The following is a 21,544-nucleotide window of genomic DNA, read 5'->3' as shown; positions in this document are numbered from 1 at the left end:
CCCCATTTCTTGTTTTTCTCAGGTTTATCAAAGATCAGATGGCTGTAGATGTGTGGTATTATTTCTGAGGACTCTGTTCTGTTCCATTGGTCTGTGAGATTCTGCACTTTGAATTGAGGCTGTAATTGAAAGATACTTTGAATGGCCTTGGGAGGGGCTGAGTGTACTTTGCATATGAGAGGAATATACCATTGACTGGTAGACCACCTCCAAGATGGACCACAATGTTCCCTACCTCGTAGTATTCATTCTTTTCATATTATTCTTCCATGCTGAATCAAGTTTGATCTTTGTGACTAATAAATTTGACAAAAGTGATGGTATATTACTTCTGAGATTAGGTTACAAAAGACATGGTGCATTTTGTCTTCTCTCTCTTGGATTGTGTAGTCAGGGGAAAGTCAATTGCCATGTTGACCAGTGAAAAGGCTACATGGTAAGAAACTGAGGCCTCTGAGTACCAGCAATGAAGAACTGAGTCCTCTTGCCACACAGCAAGTGAATGAACTAGGCAGTAGATCCTCAAGTTCAGCCAAGAATTCATGACTACAGCCATGGTTGACATATTGAGTGCAACCTAATGAGATGCCTTCAGTCAAAACCCATAGGTAACCACTCTCAAACTCGCAACCATAGAAACTTTGAGATAACAAATATTGATTTAGCCTACTAGATTTTAGAGCTAATTTTCTACACAGCAATGTATGATTTTATGACAACCTTATATCCTCCAATGCTGATAAATTTATTGTTAATTCTGTCATTTTATTATTAACTTTTTTGGGCTTATGATTTGTCTGCTTTTAATTTTACGGTTTTATTCTTTATTATGTGTTTCTACATACTTCATTTGGATTTAATTTGCCCTACTTTTATTAGCTTCCTTTTTAATTGATATTTTATAGTTGAACATATTTTTGGGTACATGTGATCTCTTAATGTATGTATACAATGTGGAGTGATTAAATCAGGGTAATTGGTATACACATCACCTCAAACATGTATCTTTTCTTTGTGTTGGGAACATTACAAATCTTCTAGCTATTTTGAAGTGTAACAAATTATTATGAACTATGATTTCCCTACTGTACTATTTAATATTAGAACTTCTTCTTTCTGTTCAACTGCTTTTTGTATTCATTAACCAACATTTCAAGGAAGAAAGTTAGGTTATGAATTATAGCACTCTTATTTAAATATAAGCATTTAAAGCTACAAATTTCTCTATAATCATGGTTTTAATTATATCCAGAAAATTTTTATTTGTGATATTATTATCATCATCTCATTGGAAACATTTTAAAATTTCCTTTCAGCTTTCTAAATTTGTCTATGGGTTATATAGAAGTTTGTAATTTAATTTCAAAATATTTGATGCTTTTATAGTTATTTTATTATTTGTGATTCCTAGTTTCATCCCATTGTTCTCAAGAAAATGTACCCTATAGATGTCTACCTTTTAAATTTAATGGGACTTATTCTGTTACCGAGGATATAGTTTTTCTTGATGATGTTCCACTCACATTTGAAAATAATATATAATTATTTTATTAAGTGTAGCATTCTATAAATGTCAATTGGATTAAAAATATTGATAATATTGTTCAATTCTTCTAGAAATTTTCTGATTTTTTTCATTTAGTTGCTTTATCAATTATAGAAAGAAATGTTTTAAATTCTTCAACTGTGATTGCTAATTTATTTCTTAGTTCTGTCAGTTTTTGCATTGTATATTTAGAAGTTCTAGAAACAAGCCATCCATATGTTTGATTGTTGTGTCTTCCTAAAGAACTTACTTTTACCATTAGTAAGTATGGCTCTCTGACTGTGGTAAAATGTCATATATTTAGATCTACTTTGACATTACCATAGCCACTCTAACTTTCTGCCATTTGATGTTTTCATGACACTTCTTTTTCTAATTTTCCTTAAACATATTTTTGAGTCAGCAAAAATAAATAAATAAATAAATACAAAGAAGGTAGCAAAAACTTGTAGTGTTGTTATTTTCAAATGATAAGTATAAAGAGAATTCTGATTATTAGAGTGCTATCTATACTTCCATGGTAATTGCTTGATTTGGGTATTTCTTTACTTTACGACTCTTCACTGTTGCCTTTGCCTTCTCTATTTATCCATTGCTAAAGTTCCTACCCCATAGACTTTTCTTTCCGTCTCAAGATGTGCTGATAGGAAAATGTCATTTAGTTATAAAATCCTTATTAATGCTCTTTGAATCATTTACTGAAATGTAGTAAAAATAGGCCGGGCGCGGTGGCTCACGCCTGTAATCCCAGCACTTTGGGAGACCGAGGCGGGCGGATCACGAGGTCAGGAGATGGAGACCATCCTGGCTGACACAGCGCAAAACCCCGTCTCTACTAAAAATACAAAACATTAGAGACTCCGTCTCAAAAAAAAAAAAAGAAATGTAGTAAAAATAGACCCTTTAAAAATTCCCAACAGTGATGAATGATGAAGTAGAAAACGCTCTAAATTTTATAATGTAATTGCAAATTACACTGAAAAAAAACCCAAAAAATTTGCATTGAAAATTATCCTTGAAAGTTTTTCATTATTATTCCTTTTAGATAAAATGAAATTAATGATTGAACTATTAGGTAGTAGAGAAAAGAAAAAGAAAAATAGATTCCAGCTCTTTAATCAATGGCAGGTCTTTTCCAAATGTTTCACAGCCCCAATATTTGCATCAACTACATGGGCCTGTAAATTACATAAATTTTCAAATAAGTAGTTCCTTGATTTTTACTAATCTACCTATTTTGTTAGAATAGATTCAGCTTGATGTATCAAAATATATTTGTTAAAGAGGGATTAGAGCAAACTAAAAGGAAACATTAAAACAAAACCCACCTCTGTAGATATTAAACATTTTCTTTTATAGATTAATAAAATTATGTGAAAAAAATTTAGAAAAAAAAGAAAAAAATGATACAGTTCTCCTCCCTTGCTATAGTTATGTCTTTTACCACTAATACTAGAGAATAAAGTGACAACAACAGAATTACTAAGGGCCCAACATCAGTCATTTTTCTAAAAATAAGGGAGTTGAAGTTTGGAGTTGCTGGGAATGTGAATGGGCATTTTAATTTAAAAAAGTGATCTTTAAAAAAGGATGACACAATTTGGAGTGTGATATTGCATTCAGATTATTCATTCTTAGCTCACCTCAAAATTAAAATCTAGGATGTCAACAGAACATCATTAGGAAAATGGTAAGCTTAGCCAAACAATAAGAAGTAATAATGGCTTTATACCAACAATTTTATGTTTATTAGATTTACTAATTTGTGGCTTTATAATGATTTATAGTTGTCCTTTTCCTCTGAAATTGCCACGATGTTTAGTGAAAACAAAATTATCTCTGTGTGAAAAGAGTGAGTACATATGGAAATAACCAGTCTCTAAACCACTAGGCCTTTCTTCTAATCTGGAAGATGTAGCAGATAATCTTAAAAATGCAGTTAATGAGCACTATAGCCATCTACTGCATAGAAAGATCTGAAAAATCTTCAGGAAATTATATCTACCATTGATAGACTTGGGCAAACAAATGAGTCTTGATTAAATTAAATCTAGTAATTTTCATGATGTGTCTTTATTTCATATTTGGAGAAAAAACATATTGTACACTCATTTAATGAGGAGAAATTTGCTGCATACTTATTTTGATCCTCATTCCATCAAGCACCCAAGTTTATCATTTGTTTTCTGTCAACAGTTATTTTAATGGTAGCCTGTAAACAGAATGAAATCTAGTTCCTTTCATTGATTTATTAATAAACACTTATTAAGCAGCAAATACCCTCCAGGTTGAGAAGATACAAGAAGATGCATGTTCACAATATCATTTTCATGCACCTTAGAGTATCACTGGGAAAAGGAAGATTAGCAATTATAATGAAGACACATAAGTACTCCAATGATAGAGGAAATATAGACTGTTATACAACCTGTAGTAGAACTTGTAAGAGCAATTAGGAAACATTCAAAAAATTACAGAAGACTGACTTGATTACATATTCATTTTAGCCTGACAGCAATGAGTAAACTGATTTGATAGGTGGGAAGACTAGAAGTAAGAAGACCAGTTATGAAGTAACTTCAGTAAAATGGACCATCATTGATGTAGGAGCAGTTGGAAGATGAGATAGATATAAGTAGATCTGAAAAGTATTTAGGAGCAAGAATCTCCTAAGTAGAGGAAGGTTTCAGGATGTTTAATACAAACAATCTAAAACACAATATCCTAACCCAGTGCTTTTCCAGTATACTTGGAAGAGACATAGCAAGTCCTCGCCATTCACGTGCTTGGGCCAAAGACAGGTTCACTGAAGCAGAATATTTACAGCAATGCCTAGCCATTATTCATCTCCATCTCTGGTTCCTACCCAAGATGATTCAGATACAAACATGCCGTTAGATTCACTTTCACAGTTTTATTCACTTTCAAAATTATATTTTATTGAAAGTATATATAATATATTATAAAATAGCATATCCTATATAATCCCCAAACCTGGATTAGATTAATATGATTTATATTGTTATGGTGATGGCATAAAATGGAAGAATTACTAAGCGCCAAATGAATTACTTGATGAAAATTTTTATTAAACCCAAAGTAGGTAGAATAATAAGTAATGAAATGCCAGTTAATGACAAAATAACTTTAAAAAAAATCTGGAATGAGCCAATGAGATTTAACATTTTAATAGCATCTAAGGTCGTTAAGCCAGTAATAGAAATTGCAAAATAATTTTAAACATGTGATAGCTCACAAAAAATGTTTGCAAGAAGTAAATTTTATAGGTAGCTTTAAAATATTACAAGTAAACCTCACCATTAATGCTTATATCCATTAAAATGACATGATCAATATGGACTATACAGATAAGAGTACTTGAAAAACAGAGTACAGGTCAAGTACCACTTATCCAAAAGGCTTGGGACCAAAAGTGTCTTTCGAATTTTTTCAGACTTTAGAATATTCGCATATACCTTATGAGATATCTTGGGAATGGGACCCAAGTCTAAACATGAAAGTCCTTTGTGTTTCATATATACTTTATAGACATAGCCCAAAGATAATTTTATACAATATTTTTAATAATTCCATGTATAAAACAAGTTGTTTAAAGTACTTATATGTGGAATTTTCCACTGGTGGTGTCACATCAGTGCTCAAAAAGTTTTAAATTTTGTAGTATTTTGGATTTCGGATTTTCAGATTAGGGATGCTCAACCTGTATATTTATTTAGCCTGTTGTGTAGAAATTTCCAAGGAATTATTTTTATTACTCCACAACCCTGAATCTGTTCTAGAAACTTTAGGGAAGTCATCTATTAAAAATCTGTCTAGGCATCCTTCTAGCCACTAGTCATTAATCACAACCCTACAGCAATCTTAAAACAGGTTAGGCCAAAAATATTCTGTGTTTCCACTATTACTATCTCTGGATATTTTCAAATGCTATTTGTAGAAGATATTCCCTCAAAAATAATAAAGGATAACTTGATTTGCTCACAAGAAAGGTGTACCTTTATTAGCAAAAGTGTAAAAATATCATGAAAGCACTGCATTTCTACTAAGTGATAGGTTTCAAATAGATCAATGGGAAAAAATATATAAAAGCAATACTCATGTAACAAATATCTTAAATAAAAGAATATTCTAACATGACATATAAAAATTAAGTAGTTATTTTACCTTGAAATCAGATAACAGGGACCTCCTGCCATTAAAAAATAATCTGTGAACAAAGATTGAACTATTGTACATCACAATAAAGCAGTTCAAAAATAGGAATGAATTTTTTTACATTAAAAAGATATTGTTAATCTAAATGCATATTGATATTAAACTCAAATTTAGTAATAAAATGGGAATTGCAGTTTAAAACTTCCTGGCTTAGGGAACATTACAAAAAACAATTTTCTTTAGAGACATCTATTATGAATATCTTCTTAGTAGAACTGTTGTCTATGCTAATCATACAATAGTATTGCTTTTCCCTGTTGATAATAAAGACCCTCTGCTCACTGAATGGGCTGCACAAACATATATTAAGTATTGTTCACTCTACATCAACTTTAAAAATCGATTCTCTTCAGTTTCTTTGAATATTCCTTAATAAAGACAAATAGGTGGCAGTATAAAAACCATCTCAATATATTTTGAATATTGACTTTATAGTGAATATCACTGAATATTTTGAAATTATAAAATTAAGTACTCTAAGAAAGCCTCTTGCACCTTCTGTCAGTTCTTTCTACTTAACTTTTGCTTGAATTAATTTGTTATTAAAATTCAGACCAAACAGAGAGGTAAAAAGCTGAATAGTTGAGATTAGTATATTTTATTTTAACAGCTGTTACTAAGTTTGCCTTGTTCGAAGAGGATCAGGTTGCATAGTAAGCCAAAGGTTGAAGAAATTCAAATTTATCTATTCATTTGCAGGCAAATATTTATGTTGTCAGTGTAGAAATCATATAGTTATACACATAGTAATGTGCTAGTAAATATTTAACAACAGGCTTGCCAAAAATAAAAGGCCTTAATTTGCAGTGTTTGCCAATTTCTGAGGCATAAATACTCCCACATGGCTGATTTCAAGCTACCAAAATGACATGAATGAATCTACATGTTGGAAATCTGTACAGTAGGAATTATATAGTACTTCCACCATGTGATTCTAAAAGATGTAAATCATCTCACAAGTGTAGATAATAGTAAAATAAATAGAAAATATGTTTTGAATACTGATTACCCTTTTTAAAAGTAATTGATTTAATTATAAGTTCATATAATTTATTTGATGCCTTCGCTTAACCGCCAGTTCACATAATTTCTGAAATTCTAAGAGTAATCAGGTATGAGCATACCGCTCCAGCACAACACGTTATAGGATCCAGAAAATCCAGAAACAAAGGTTGCCTTAGTGATACAACCTGTATGGGACACAGAGAAGATATCTTCCAGTTTTTGTTTATGATATGGTTTGACTGTGTCCCCACCCAAGTCTCAGCTTTAATCATAATAATCCTCATGTGTCAAGGTGGGGGGCCAGGTGGAGCTAATTGAATCGTGGGGGTGGTTCCCCAAATACAGTTCTCATGGTAGTGAATAAGTCTCATGAGATCTGACGATTTTATAAATAAGAGTTTCCCTGCACAAGCTCTGTTGCCTGCCGCCATGTAAGATGTGACTTTGCTCCTTCATCGCCTTCCACTGTGATTGTGAGGCCTCCCCAGCCATGAGGAACTGTAAGTCAACTAAATGTCTTTCCTTTATAAACTACCTAGCCTCAGGTATGTCTTTATTAGCAGTGTAAGAACAGACTAATACAGTTTATAACAGCTGATGAGAACACACTGGAAGCCCCAATAGTCTATGGCATTCATTTACCTTATATTGCCTTCTTTCTTCCTGATTCAATTCTAGCCTCCAGTGGTAACTGCTAGCATTATTATGAAAGTGTTCAAAAAGCAAATGGTAGCAATCATTATAACATAGAGACTATCAATTCTAAATAATAATATTTTTCTCAATTCTTTATTAATATCTCCAATCAATAAAGGTAAATCTACTTAAAGATAATGGGATGTAATACAAAGACACAAATTTCAGGCTGTTGCCCTGAAATTACACTTACTTGAGGAAAATAATTTAAAATTATTAACTCTCACTTCACATGTCTATGAAGTAATAATAATCATGTGTATACTTTTTATAGAAATCCTTCAAATAAAACAAATGTTGTAATTATAAAAATCAAACCAAAGCAAACTTGAATCCTAAAGAATGGCTGATTTCTGGGCACAAGCGTAAAAGAATCCCATTATGCATTTTCCTGACTAGCTCACTGTTTCACTAACTAGGCCCAGACTGTGTGGAGGGTAGCTGCATTCCTCAGGCAAAATCATTCCAACCTTCAGATTGAATTTTACTGTAATTCAACTTTACTGAATTCTGATTATTATTAGAACAAAAATGACTAAGTAAACTACTTTTATAAATGACTAAGTAAACTACTTTTATGGTATCATAAAAAACAAAGCCCTAGTATCATTGATGTGAAATACATTTAATAGATCTCTCAATAGTTTTATAATAGCATGTAACCATAACTTTATAGCTGACACCCATTTCTCCTTAACTGACAAATAGAAGGATGCTTGGGATCAATTTATTATTTTTTAAGTATTTTGTAAGCTCTTATAATTTTAAGGCTAAAGAGTACCTTATAAACCAGAACTTCAAAACATTCATTTGACATATGAGACTAGCTAAGGTCCAAGAGGAAATCTGACCCCTGCACAATATCATGCAGTTAATCACTGACAGAGCAGGATCTCACCACGTCTGCAGACTTCATTGTCTACCAGCACTGAAAGACATTAATCTTAGAGCAAACCATTACCTCTTGAAGAACTCTCTTCATCTTTAATAATAACGTCTTGACTGCTGTGCAGTCCTGTAACATCAGTCTGAATGGCAAAGAATCTATGCCTCCGTTTTCTTCCACACCCTGTAGGGGCCAATCCGCAGATGGACTGTTGGGCATTCGGCTGATGTGGGAACACCTGGCTTCTTGATCAACATCCTTTGTTAATTTCAGGGAAAGATTCCTAACAAGAAAAAAAAATAAAAAAAAGAACAAAAATTACAGTGCAGCATGCTTACAGCAGTATTTCCCAAGTTGTTTATCAATGTTTCTAGTATCCTAGAAAGTATTTCTTGTGTCCTCATTTCATGATATTATTATTATTATTATTATTATTATTATTATTATTATTATTATTATTATTATTTTGAGACGGAATCTCGCTCTGCCGCCCAGGCTGGAGTGCAGTGGCACGATCTCGGCTCACTGCAAGCTCCGCCTCCCATGTTCACGCCATTCTCCTGCCTCAGCCTACCGAGTAGCTGGGACTACAGGCGCCCGCCACCATGCCCGGCTAATTTTTTGTATTTGAGTAGAGACGGGTTTTCACCTTGTTAGCCAGGATGGTCTTGATCTCCTCACCTCGTGATCTGCCTGCCTTGGCCTCCCAAAGTGCTGGGATTACAGACATGAACCACCGCTCCCAGTGTCACGATATTAGTTTTTAAAAATTTTCAGACATTCCAGTAGAAATTATGAAATGGGTCAAATGTATATTTAGTGATAAGATTCGATGAAAATTACAGTTTTAGGATATAATCTTTCCATTAAAAAATTCTTTCCATTTTTAAAACAAGAGACCTATCCAATAATGATAATTAATATTGTAACCTACTTTTTTAGGGTATTAATTTCAATACCATATATATATATACACACACATACATACACATTTCTGAATTATGCTATTTTCTTATATGTTTTTATATCATATAATTTTCTAAATTATATGACAAGATACTTTAGCAACGTAAATAGAGAAAAAAACAAACAGATGCTCTGGCACTTGCCACCAAGGTCAGGCTATAATACAGATAAGAAAATATATTTTTAATTAATTTTATTCATGTCTGATTATTCACAAACAGGACCAGTGAATTTGTAAATTACTAGATAATTAGTAAACACATTTTTGAATAATATTCAATTGTTTACTTATCTTCACAGGTATGTTCAGTGGTTCAATTGTCCTTTGAAGGGATAAGATAATAATTACTACCTCCATTGTATATTTATAATGAAATAATGAATAAAAAATTATGGCTAACATTTTTTGAGGGTTGACTACTGTCCAAGTACTGTGCTAACCACTCCATGTGTGTTAATTCAGTCAAACCTTGAACAACTTCAAGAGGTAGATATAAAGCACAGATAAGTAACTTTTCTTGTTGTTAAAGAGTTAGTAAGAAATGGATGTAAAATGAACTAACCTAGGATTTTTTTCCTCTACTAACTACATAATGTGCATGCATATAATAATAGCCAATATTTATATAGTTCTTATTGAACTTCAGGCAGTCATGTAATGACCTAATAGGTGTTAAATCATTTAATTCTCAAAACAGTTCTTTTAGGTACTATTATAATCTCCATTTCCCAGTGGGGTGATTTGAGTCAAGAGAGGTTAAGTAACTTTCTGATGGTTACACAGCTAACAAGGGACATTGCTGAGGTTTGAATGCTGGTAATGCACATTTAGCTCTAAACCACTACAGTGCTGCATTTTGTGTGGAAAACAAGCACGCAATTGAACAAAATAGTATACTTACAGTTATACTAAGAATCATTAACATTTTCACTTTAAAGTGTGTATTTTATCTGATACAATTGATCCAATTTAATTATATTATGTCCAACTTGCAATCAACTATACAGTCATTCTTATAGGCTTCTATTTAGTGTTAATGCTTTCTAGGGCTATTTTCTCTAAGATCAATAAGAATAAAATCAAGTATAAACATTAGAAGTCACAGTAGGTATATATTAAATTAGAGTAGTACTTTAGTTGTAATCGAATTTTTGAAGATGTATCATTTTTAAGTTGTGAACTTGCCTGGTATTTGGCATATATTAGGCTGACTCAGTAAATACTTGTATAATTAAAATTGAATAGATAAATACAATTATGGGTGAATAAATAAAACACAATTTGTTGTAATCATCTACACATACAACTCTCATACAGAAAAATGTTTCTGTATTGTGAATTGTTACGAATTACAGGGCTCCTGTCCATGGCTCTAAATTTCCTGCCACAATTACAATAAAATTTAAATTATATTTCTATAATTCCTGTTAGTTAGCTTGCTGGCTCTTTAAAATTATTTGGTCAGTCATGGATCTAAACATCCATGCGGACTGATACAACTTTCAGGAATCATGTTAGTGTGAAGTTCTAACATTGTATTTCAGGAAATTTACTGAGGCTCTGGAGATTATAATTTAATATTTACAAATTTAAATATCTTTGCCATTTTCAAATAGCTAAGATGAATCATGTACAGAAATGCATTTTGAAGATAAATTAGTCATTTTTTCATACTTCAATAATTTGAATATATTTTTAATCCCAAAAGGAAAAAGATGATGGCACTTTTTCCAAAATTACTGAAAACATCCACATTGTGTCCAGAAGAGCAGTGATGGCTGAAGTTGCAGAGATTAATAGAATTCTATCACTGACTTTAAGAGGTTCGCCATAATTATTAATTTTTTAGTAGTTCATACCAAAAAAAAAAAAAACTAATATTCTTTCACAAATGAGAAACAAACCAATTTATCTCAAAACATGTTATCTCTACATGAAGAAATAGATCTGCTACAAGGCAATGATAATCAAAACCATTCTTAATTAGGTTGAAATCGTCAGCGAAATATCTGTTAAATGAAGTTGCCACTCAGCTGCAAAGGCCGGCACAGTCATCCTGTTTTGTGTTGATTGCCATTGTCTTTCTGATTGGTTGGTACTTATGGTTTATGTCTTAATTTAATCTAATGTACCTGTCTTAATTTAATTTAATGTAACTTAATTTAGGAGAGCTAAGTAATTAAACATGAGGCCAAAGTACATAAGAAAGCGGCAGCCCTTTATTGCAAATATGCACACACTCTCAGGCGAGGTTCTCTGGTCCTCAGGTGTGGGGGGCCAGGGAAGTCGCGCTGGCACTCTCAGGTGAGGTTCTCCAGTCCACGAATGCCGGCCGAAGAAGTCACCCCGGCTCCTGCCGGCAGCGGACTTTTATGCATTTGTACTGGAAGGGGGCGGGCAGTGGGCAGGATAAGGGCGTGATAGGGGCGTCTCCATAGGCATGGCCGGGTGCGTTAGGATCTCTTCAGATTGACGTCCCGCCGGGCCTGCTCAGTTGATCTGCATTTTCCTGGGCGTGGGCTGCATTTTCCCGCGTGGGGGTAAGTTGGTGATGAAGAACCTGGAAGCAACAGGGGCAGTGCCTTCTTGTTTACCTTCCTCCATCTTGTCCCTTCTCCCTCACCCAAACAGTTTACAGTTGTTCAATATATTGAATATTAATGTTTTGATCAATAGACATTATTGGGCAGAAAAATACCCAAGTGTCTCTGAGTAAATTCACCTTAAAGTATCCTTGTGGTTGACAAGAAAATGAAGAAAAATCTCTAATACAAAGCCATATTTTCCTCTAGTACAGAAAACATATAATAAGGCTGGTGAGGGGAGAACAAGATTCAGGTGCTCTTCTGTTCTTGAATTTAGTAGGGTTCAGTGGATAATACAATTCATGCACTTGGGGATATATAACTCTGTCTGCCAACTCTGAATTATTATAGTTTCAAGAAACTGAACAAATGTGCTTTATATCACCAAAGATAGTCCTTTAACTTGGCAAAAAAAAGAGTATGATACTGAAGCTGGATACAGTGGTTCATTAATCACCATAACTACTCCAAACAAAAAACAAAGACAATGTAATCTCCATCGAACACATTTATATACAGTTCATCCTCTCTGGGTCAACTTCATGAATCTTCAGTAAAATTGTTAGAAATATTTACACATGCCTCATTGCTTATGAGTGCTAACCAAGTTTTTATAATTTAAGATTTAGTAACATTTAAAGTTTGAGACATACAGACTTTTCAAAGCCCATAAGTACCAAAATAACATAGGTTTTGGATGAGATTAATAGCAAATCTCATAAATTTTACATTAAGTGGATTCTTGAATGAGTAGAGGATTTGAGTCTTTCAACTGATACTTAACACATTTAAGTTAAACTACGATGGTGAACTGACTTTACACTTTTCTTCCTGGGATCCTTTGTGTGAAAGGAATTTCTTGCCAAACTAGTTCAAAAGTTGTGCTGTAATTCTCTTTTCAGTATGGCAGGCAAGTTTAATGGGAAAACATATATCTTGACACACACTACAGGGGAACTGAAAGATTTTCCTTACCTGAGAGAGAAAGAATATTTTTATGATTTTTTTCTCACTTAGCTATAACTAAGTAGTATCATTGGGTAGTTAGAATTTCCTCTTTGCCACCAGTGCTCTTCAAATCATTTGAAAATTTCTTAATATAATGGCCAAAATGGCTATCACAATACAAGATCATGTCAGTTGCATAGCACTGATCCCATTATCTGTCATAGGAACCTTTCTTTATTTAGTGCAATGACATCTTTCATTATAGGGAACGTCTATAGCCAAAAAGCATCTCAATGACTTACACTTTATAATGTAATTGTGATTTCTGAACCAAATTTCCAAAGAACAGAAAAGTAAGTAACCCCTGTTTACCAACCATAATAAATAAGCATATGCACACAACTGCCTTCCAAAGCTTCATTAAGTAAAGCTGCAGAAAATAATAATTTTTAAAAACCTTAACTTAGGAAACTTACTGTTGTTGCAACCTCATTTTAAAAAGGTTCAGGTTATTTATGGTGAGTTTAATCCTAGCTTGAATAATTCTAAGACCAGCACAATGACATAAATCTATATTAATGAACTGGCATTCCCAGAACCTAACAGAAACTGTTTAAGGACCTACCTACAGAAAGGCCGTTGATTATGAATAACTTATATTTTTCATACTTCCTTTCCAAACATATTGTTTGAGAGTGTCATTTTAGGAAAAGACTTGTATCTCAAATTGTTCTGTAGCTGGATGTTTCATCATATTTCTAGAAGAGATGAAATCAGCATTTCCCTCCATAGTAAGTGTAGTGGTTATAAGAACTTAACACTACATTTAGATAAACATTTACATGTAACAAGTTATTTCACCAGTACCTGTGATATGAGGAAAAGCAAGATAGAATTCAAATATGTTAACATAGCCAACAAGGTTGTTTCATGGTCTAGAAACTCTCTCTCACAAAACCTCATCTCTTAACAGCCGCCTCTTTGCTCTTTGAGTTCCAAACACATTGGCCTTCATTCAGGCCCTGAAATGTGCCAAGTTCATACTGCCTCAGGGCCTTTGCATATGTTGTTCTATCTTCATAAAAAAAAATCCTTTACCCACCTTCAGATCTTCTCTTAAAAAACATCAGGTCGCCAGAGAAACCTCTGCAGCTAGTACCCCACTCTTAAAAAATACACAGGTACCTCTTTTATATGGTAGGACTTCATTTTTAATGCTTATCACAGATGCATTTAAAAAAACTAATTTGAAGGGACCTCTAAGAACACATTGGACTGAGCTGATCTATACTCCACCTCATGTTCCAAATACGAATAAATGCTAAATAACTTATAACTATGTTTATTTTATAACATGTTACAGTACAAAAGGAAAAGCCAGATGAACTTCCAGGTGCCATATGAAAGCAAGCAAACCAGAAATAATTACACAAATTGCCACTGTGGTAGTGTCAGGGTATTGAACTTGCATGAAGTTTCTAAAAACAGAGGCTGCAGCAATTTTTTATGCCTATGCAGATAAAGGATGATCTGTCACAGACAAAGGGGACTCATAGTGCTGATAGACATAAGAGTTTCAAAGTTTAAAAAGGCTCAAAAATTCACTTGATCTACTAGTAAATTAACTGCCTGCTAGAATAACTCCATTCTTTCTGTAAAGGAAGACAATAAAATACAGACTCTGATAAACATGTCATCCATTCGTGTGTGGCAAATATTCACATGAGCAGACATGCAAAGAAGCAGAAAAACAATTTACAGACAGACACTAACAATGAGATGACCCATAGATTGGAATTAGCTGACAAGAATTTGAATTAGCATTATAAATATCTTCAAGGTCTATTAAACATGGTAATAACATAAAAAAAATGGCAAGTCTCAGCAGAGAAAAGAACATTATAAAAATGAAAAACAAAAACAAAAAACCAGAAACTTGAGAACCAATTGATAACATTTCTGAAAGGAAAAAATTATTATGGGTAGACATTGTTGGCTGCCTGCCCGCTCTTCATTTTATATCTCCTTCCTGCTTCTTTCAAAAACAAAACTTCTTAATTTGTTTAAATGCTGGTTCTCCTATGACTCAGAGAAATAAGAGAAAGACTGGGGTAGGAGGGCTTCAGGAAAATATTTCCTCCCTGGCAAAAAGAAAAAAAACACAGAATAATTATAGCTATTTTCCTTTGGATGTTGTTTTGTCTTGATATATTGCCTGGAATGGTTGGTGTATCCCACAAAAGAGAGGAGAGTCAGCTGTAAAAAAACAAAACTGGTGGCTGGGCAGGGTGGCTCACACCTGTAATCTCAGCACTTTGGGAGGCCGAGGTGGGCGGATCACTTGGGGTCAGACATTCAAGACCAGCCTGGCCAACATGGTGAAACCCCCTCTCTACTAAAAATAAAAATACAAAATTAGCCAGCAGTGTTGATGCATGACCGTAATCTCAGATACTGAGGAGGCTGAGGCAGGAGAATGGCTTGAACCCGGGAGGTGGAGGTTGCAGTAAGCCCAGATCACGCCACTGTACTGCAGCCTGGGCAACAGACTGAGTGAGACTCCGTTTAGAAAAGAGGAGGGGAGGGGAGGGGAGAGGTCATTGTTTCTTGTAACTAACCAAGTTGAGGATTCCCTACCTCTAGATTTCTTGTTAGACAAGATTTTGGGTTTTTTGTTTTTACTGTTTAATAATCTTTGTGTTAGGTTTGTCTTTTACTTGAAGGTGAAGGCATTCTAACTGGTATAATGGCTAAAGGATATATTCCAGTAAGAAAGACATTAAATCTAGAAGTAAGGGTGAAATATCATAATTAACTGTGTAACTATTTATTTCTATATTTGAGACTAGGACAATTCAAGGAAGTAATAGGGACAGTACTTATATTTCTTGTTCATTAATGTATCCATAAAACCTTGCAGAATTCTATGTAATAGTCATATAAATAGAATAATCAAATTTAGTATAGAAAAAGCATAATAGTCCATCATGTAAAATATCTCCATTTAATATATAGGAAAGCTCAAGCCTAAATTAATTTTCTAACTCACACAAAGACTGCGAAATTCTGGTTTCCTGACTTCTAGTCCAGTGTTCTTTTACCATATTGTATCATCTCTTAATAGGGTGAAATTTTAAAATATACTTATATTTATCTATTCTATTTTCACTGAAGCTAGAAGAGTGACATATCACTAAGTTACAGTCTTAGGGAATTAGATTAAATAGTAAGGACTCCCACTATTCACTAAAATTAGTTTCCTTGTCCAAAATTTTATTGCTTTTATTTTTACACCTATTTTGGTGCTTATTTTTTGCTGTGTCCAAAATTTTAGAGAAAGCAACCTATGAGTGTAAAACTGATCATACAGACTTTGCAAGTTCTTGCTTAGTCTTAAAAAGGGAAGGTTGACATGATTGTGTATGTTCAGTACCTTTTCTCCATGCCATTAATGTCATGAGTATTTTTCTCTCCCATTTTCTAGTTTCACATTCACGTGTGATTTGAGATCCAGGTTAAAGATCATTTCACTTATGAAAAGAATCAGAATTAATGAATGTAGAGATGAAAGTACAATCAGGTTGAACAAATTATTGTTTAAAAATTCCATAAACAAAGATACACACCAAATTTGTTTATGCACACAGACATATTTTTTCACTTTCTAATTAATTATTTAATTGTAGGTATTGTATGCCTGTAATTATGCTATGATTGAAGTAATAATACATTTGGGTTTCTTTCCTAGAGCACTAAAACTGACAGTAAGTTGAGAGCACAAAATCATCAAAGACATTTCATACAGATGGAAATAAATCAAAGTCTTATTTACTGCCCCCTAATATTTGTAGAAGTTGTTCTTAACTTACAAAATATCACAGGCTGGTGGGTCTTCCTATGTCTAAGAGGTATCAAACAAATTTTTTTAATCTAAAATTATTTATCTTTAGCCTTTCATGCAATTCATCATATAAACAACATAAATCATCTGCTGTGTTGGAACACTTACATTTTCCACATTTTCCAAACTGCATATTTTTCTCCTGTGGGGATCAGGAAAATTTTCCCACCCCCTCATTCACCACTATATGGAAGAGTAATTTTATTTGGGAAATTTTAAATTACTGAAGAAGAGTAATGAGTTTAACAAAGTCTCATCTGAGGAATAATTATTTCACAATGATACTGAAGAGCTTTCAAAATTTGCTAGAAGTTCAGTTCCATTGTAGTTTTTAGTACATTTACTATCAAATACATTTATAATGATGAAAAACCTCTAAAAAGGGATATAACTTTTACTATATTAAATATTCTATTTAATATTTGGTTGAAAACAGCATTTTATACATATAGACAGTGAGTATTTTCATTTTATAGTTACCTATAATGTAGATCTTACAGTTACATGTTGTTTTTGGCTTTTTAACTTATATATTATAATTCATTTGAAATATATTTAGTGGAAGAAATACATAAGATAATTAATTATTCATTTTATTTTTGCTTTTTGAAATACAGCCTTTTATTTTTTAAGTCACAAACTCCAGGTCTAAAGTGATTTATCTATTATGAACTTCTTATCAACAATAAAAGTTTTATATTTGCAGTGTAACAGAATCAATAAGATGAGAATTATCATTTATAGAGATAGAAATTATATTGTGAAAATAAATTTATTTTAAATGTCAATTGTCACCTACCTTCTTCCCTTCAATATCAGAATAATGAGCCACAAAAATACCAGCACCTTGCTTACTTCACATCCATATTATGTAAGAAATGTGATTAATCTCACAGGACCAAACTACTAAAATAAAATCCAACCTATTTCATTATCACATAAAATAGTTAGAACATAATGTTATTGTTTTAAGAGCTAGTATGTAACATTGTTGTGGCCATTTAAAGAATGCACAAAATGGGAGTTTAGATGTGATTTGCGAAAAACATTATTAAAAATATTACTGTATGTATATTTGCTTCTGATAATTTGTGTTATAATATTCAACAAGTGGCAATCTAAGAGCTGTAAGTGTTAGCCAAGAAATTATAGTCTAGAAAATAATGTTTCCAAAAGGAAAATTATTGTCTTGTAATCTGGCATAAAGGTAATGCCTAAAAGTATTGGCATAATCCATAGTGGCTAGGAAACTAAAGTTTCCAATACTTTTCAAAGGTAAAAGACTTGGCGCTTATGACTTTGAAATTATGACTTTGAGTAAATCTTTAGGGTGACAGAACTTTATCAATTTGAGAAAGATTAATAAAACCTACATTAATCTTCTCAATCAAATTTCATACATTCCATTCTCAAAGTAACAAAAGGACTTGTGATAGTTTGTATTCAATTTCAACTAGAAAAAAGATTTTCCATACTATGCCAAGTCAAGGATTCCAAAATGTCTTGACATACTCACTCATACCCACACACACACAAAAAAATCATCTAGATTACTTTCAAATATATGAATTCCAGAGCCCTACCTCCATCCCACTGTGTCATAACCTTGTTTTACTCTGCAATGCATTTAGCTTTAGCAAAAGAAACAAAACATACATTGTCGTAGAAGAATAGATTAGACTAATCTTCTCATGTTCGCTGGTCATAGCTTTTCCTAGTATATATGTGAGTTTATGATATAGTGCAAAATCTAGGTGGCTAATTTGTACACATCCTTTAAGATTGAACTAATGGGCCGGGCGCAGTGGCTCACGCCTGTAATCCCAGCACTTTGGGAGGCCGAGACGGGCCGATCACGAGGTCAGGAGATCGAGACCATCTTGGCTAACATGGTGAAACCCCATCTCTACTAAAAAAATACAAAAATTAGCCAGGTGCGGTGGCGGGCGCCTGTAGTCCCAGCTATAGGGGAGGCTGAGGCAGGAGAATGGCTTGAACATGGGAAGCGGAGCTTGCAGTGAGTGGAGATTGCGCCACTGCACTCCAGCCTGGTCGACAGAGAGAGACTCTGTCTTAAAAAAAAAAAAAAAAAGATTGAACTAATGCACCCCTATCCCCACTAGGAAGTCCTCTCCAAACCTTACTACCTGCGGCTGCACTGGTTGCCTCTTCTCATTGCTCTGGTAACACCCTGTGTATACCTCTGTACTGACCACAGTACATATTGTACTGACCACATTACAATCTCCATCCTTCACATAACTGCAGACTCTTTGAAAGTGAAAGATTCTCTTTTGGTATATTTGTATTTCCAAATGCCTAGCTCCCAGCAGTTTCTCAATAAGTATTAGTTGAGTGAATACAATATATGGCAATTTCATATACATTAAACACATATGCTAAGAATTCTGCTGTATTAATCTTAAGTAACAGGATTTACACATTACAGTTTCCCAGGGAACACTTTTTAGACTTATCTTTGGAGTCTCACCAAAGGCAAAGCTATTCAAGTTAGTAAAAATATTCTGGGTCAATGAACTATAGGTAAAGAAGATATTATCAATTAGTAGAATAAAACAATGAAAATGACAAAATCATACTTATAATGATAATAATAAAGAAAACAAGGATAGCATGTGAATATAGATATCCAGCAGTTTCACAAGGAGGAATTCTAGAGAAATGTTCATGACCTCTGAATTTAAATCCAGCCCCTCCTGAGAAATGAGAATCTTATTTCAGGGAGAACATTTTTGTAAAACAAAGTTGTAGTGGAGGTTCAATTGTTTGAGAATAGTTTTTTAATTTAATATAGAAAACATTGTGTCACTTCCTACTTATTTTGAAGGGCTTTCCTACTAAATAAAAAGCATTTAATTAGGCTCTAGGCAATAAGGTGTTATAAAGCCCTTGCCTTACCAATTGAGTTGCTCAATTATAATATTAATAATACACAATAAACGATAAATCAGTCTAGCAAGTCTAGAGATATGTTTTAGTTTGAATTACAAAACTATAGTCTAGGCTATTGATGGCTACTTCAATCTGCAGCCACAGGATATAGTAAATAGTACATAACTAGCCCCACAAACCAAATCCTATAATAGATAGTTCTCATGTGATAAAAATAACAGGTGTGGCTTTGGAAACTAAATAATAAAAATTTTTAACAACACATTAATCATCAAATACATTTTAAAAATATTTTGAAATTATTCAGAGCTCGTTGTATAAAATTAGCAGAGTAACAACTTGAAAAATCCTGATTAAGAATCCTGCTGTGTTGAATCCAGTATTTCTTTTTTTTTTCACATTGAACATTTTTAATTGAAGCCAAATAATAAATGCATATTGACAAATTGCGAACTTTATCATTTTTTAAAAAGGCATTCATCATATATCACTTTCTTAATTTATGTAAAAAAACGTATGATTCTCTTTAAGATACAAATGAAAATGGCAGTTTCATTTGCCCCCAAATTTTCAAAAGTAGAAATTTTTCTGAATTAACTTGCTTTACTTATTTTGTTTTTGCTCCATTGAGACCAACTATACAAATTCAATGCCATTTAAAAAGTCACAATAAATTACAGAAATAGTAACATTTTGTGGTCATTGTATCAACATAAAATTGTGTTAAATGTGAGTCAGCTGCAATCCATGTGACAAAGTACCTAAACTGCATTTTTACAGTAGAATTTAATTCCTATGTAGAAATTTTGGTATAGAATTAATTCTGGACCAGAAATATATTAGAATGGACTATATAAAACCTATGATTGTTTTATATAGTTTTTAAACTAAAAAACTATGTATTTTTAAACTAAAAAACTATATAAAACAATCATAGGTTTTATATAGTTCATCCTAATATATTTCATATGTTAGAATTTATATGGTTTTTTTAAAAAATCTTATGAACATGTAAACTATATAAAACATGTTTTATATGTTTTTAAATTAATTAGGCTGTTTTAGAATTATGCTTTCTCGAACTTGTTAGTTTTGAAAGTGATATAAATTTTGAGACTACAACAGTCATCCTTCCCATTAAGGTTTTTTTTTTTTAATGGAAAACACTAGAATTATTGATTTTAATAGTCCATGGAATTATTTTTAGGTTAGCAATAAAAAATATTATATAAGAGAGATGAAAGGCATTTAATTTTAAATTTTAGTGTTAAGCTACACACTTAATTGAATTTCATGGCACAGCTTCCTTGCTGGAAAAAAAAAGTATGTTTGGCAGAAATTTTTTCCCTTTTTTCTTGTTTTCCTCTATTTTTATGGTTCTGATTTATATAGTTTATCCTATTCAAATAATCTAAAGGGTTGGTTAATTTTAAGTATAATCTACTTACATTTTTTAAGTAACTCAAGTAGTTGTCCTTTAATATGTTTAAATAATTATATCATCAAACATTAAATATGTCCTGAATACAAAAACAGATAAACTGAACTATATTTTTCATTGCAGCAAACACTGCTCATAATGGAAAAGTTAATGGCTTATGTTTTACAAGTGATGGGCTTCACCTCCTCACTGTTGGTACAGATAATCGAATGAGGCTCTGGAATAGTTCCAATGGAGAAAACACACTTGTAAGAGATTTTTAAGTATATATTTGGGTATAAATTAAGAAATGGATATGTGACATACCCTTGATTTTTTTTTTTAATATACGTAACTCATTTATTCCCTTTGAATGACAGCTCTTTTTAAAAATGTGTTTCCATTACGTGGACTAGTAATTCTCAACTCAAGACAACCCAC

The 21,544-nt window shown here is 32.7% G+C and overlaps 1 protein-coding gene across 2 annotated transcripts in view; it reads right to left on the bottom strand.

Moving 5' to 3' along the window:
• Window positions 1–21,544, bottom strand: part of CCSER1 (coiled-coil serine-rich protein 1) — a 1,373,537-nt gene that overhangs the window by 951,216 nt on the left and 400,777 nt on the right. For both annotated transcript variants that reach the window (XM_011932673.1, XM_011932681.1), the window contains exon 6: window positions 8,445–8,652. In XM_011932673.1, the coding sequence (XP_011788063.1) occupies window positions 8,445–8,652 (208 nt within the window). The remainder of the gene's footprint in view (window positions 1–8,444; window positions 8,653–21,544) is intronic.

This window comes from Colobus angolensis, unplaced genomic scaffold (genome assembly GCF_000951035.1).
Source record: "Colobus angolensis palliatus isolate OR3802 unplaced genomic scaffold, Cang.pa_1.0 Scaffold123, whole genome shotgun sequence".
In the NCBI taxonomy this organism is placed as follows: Eukaryota; Metazoa; Chordata; class Mammalia; order Primates; family Cercopithecidae; genus Colobus; species Colobus angolensis.
Note: the sequence above shows the minus strand (reverse complement) of the source record. Positions and strands in the feature narration are given on the sequence as shown.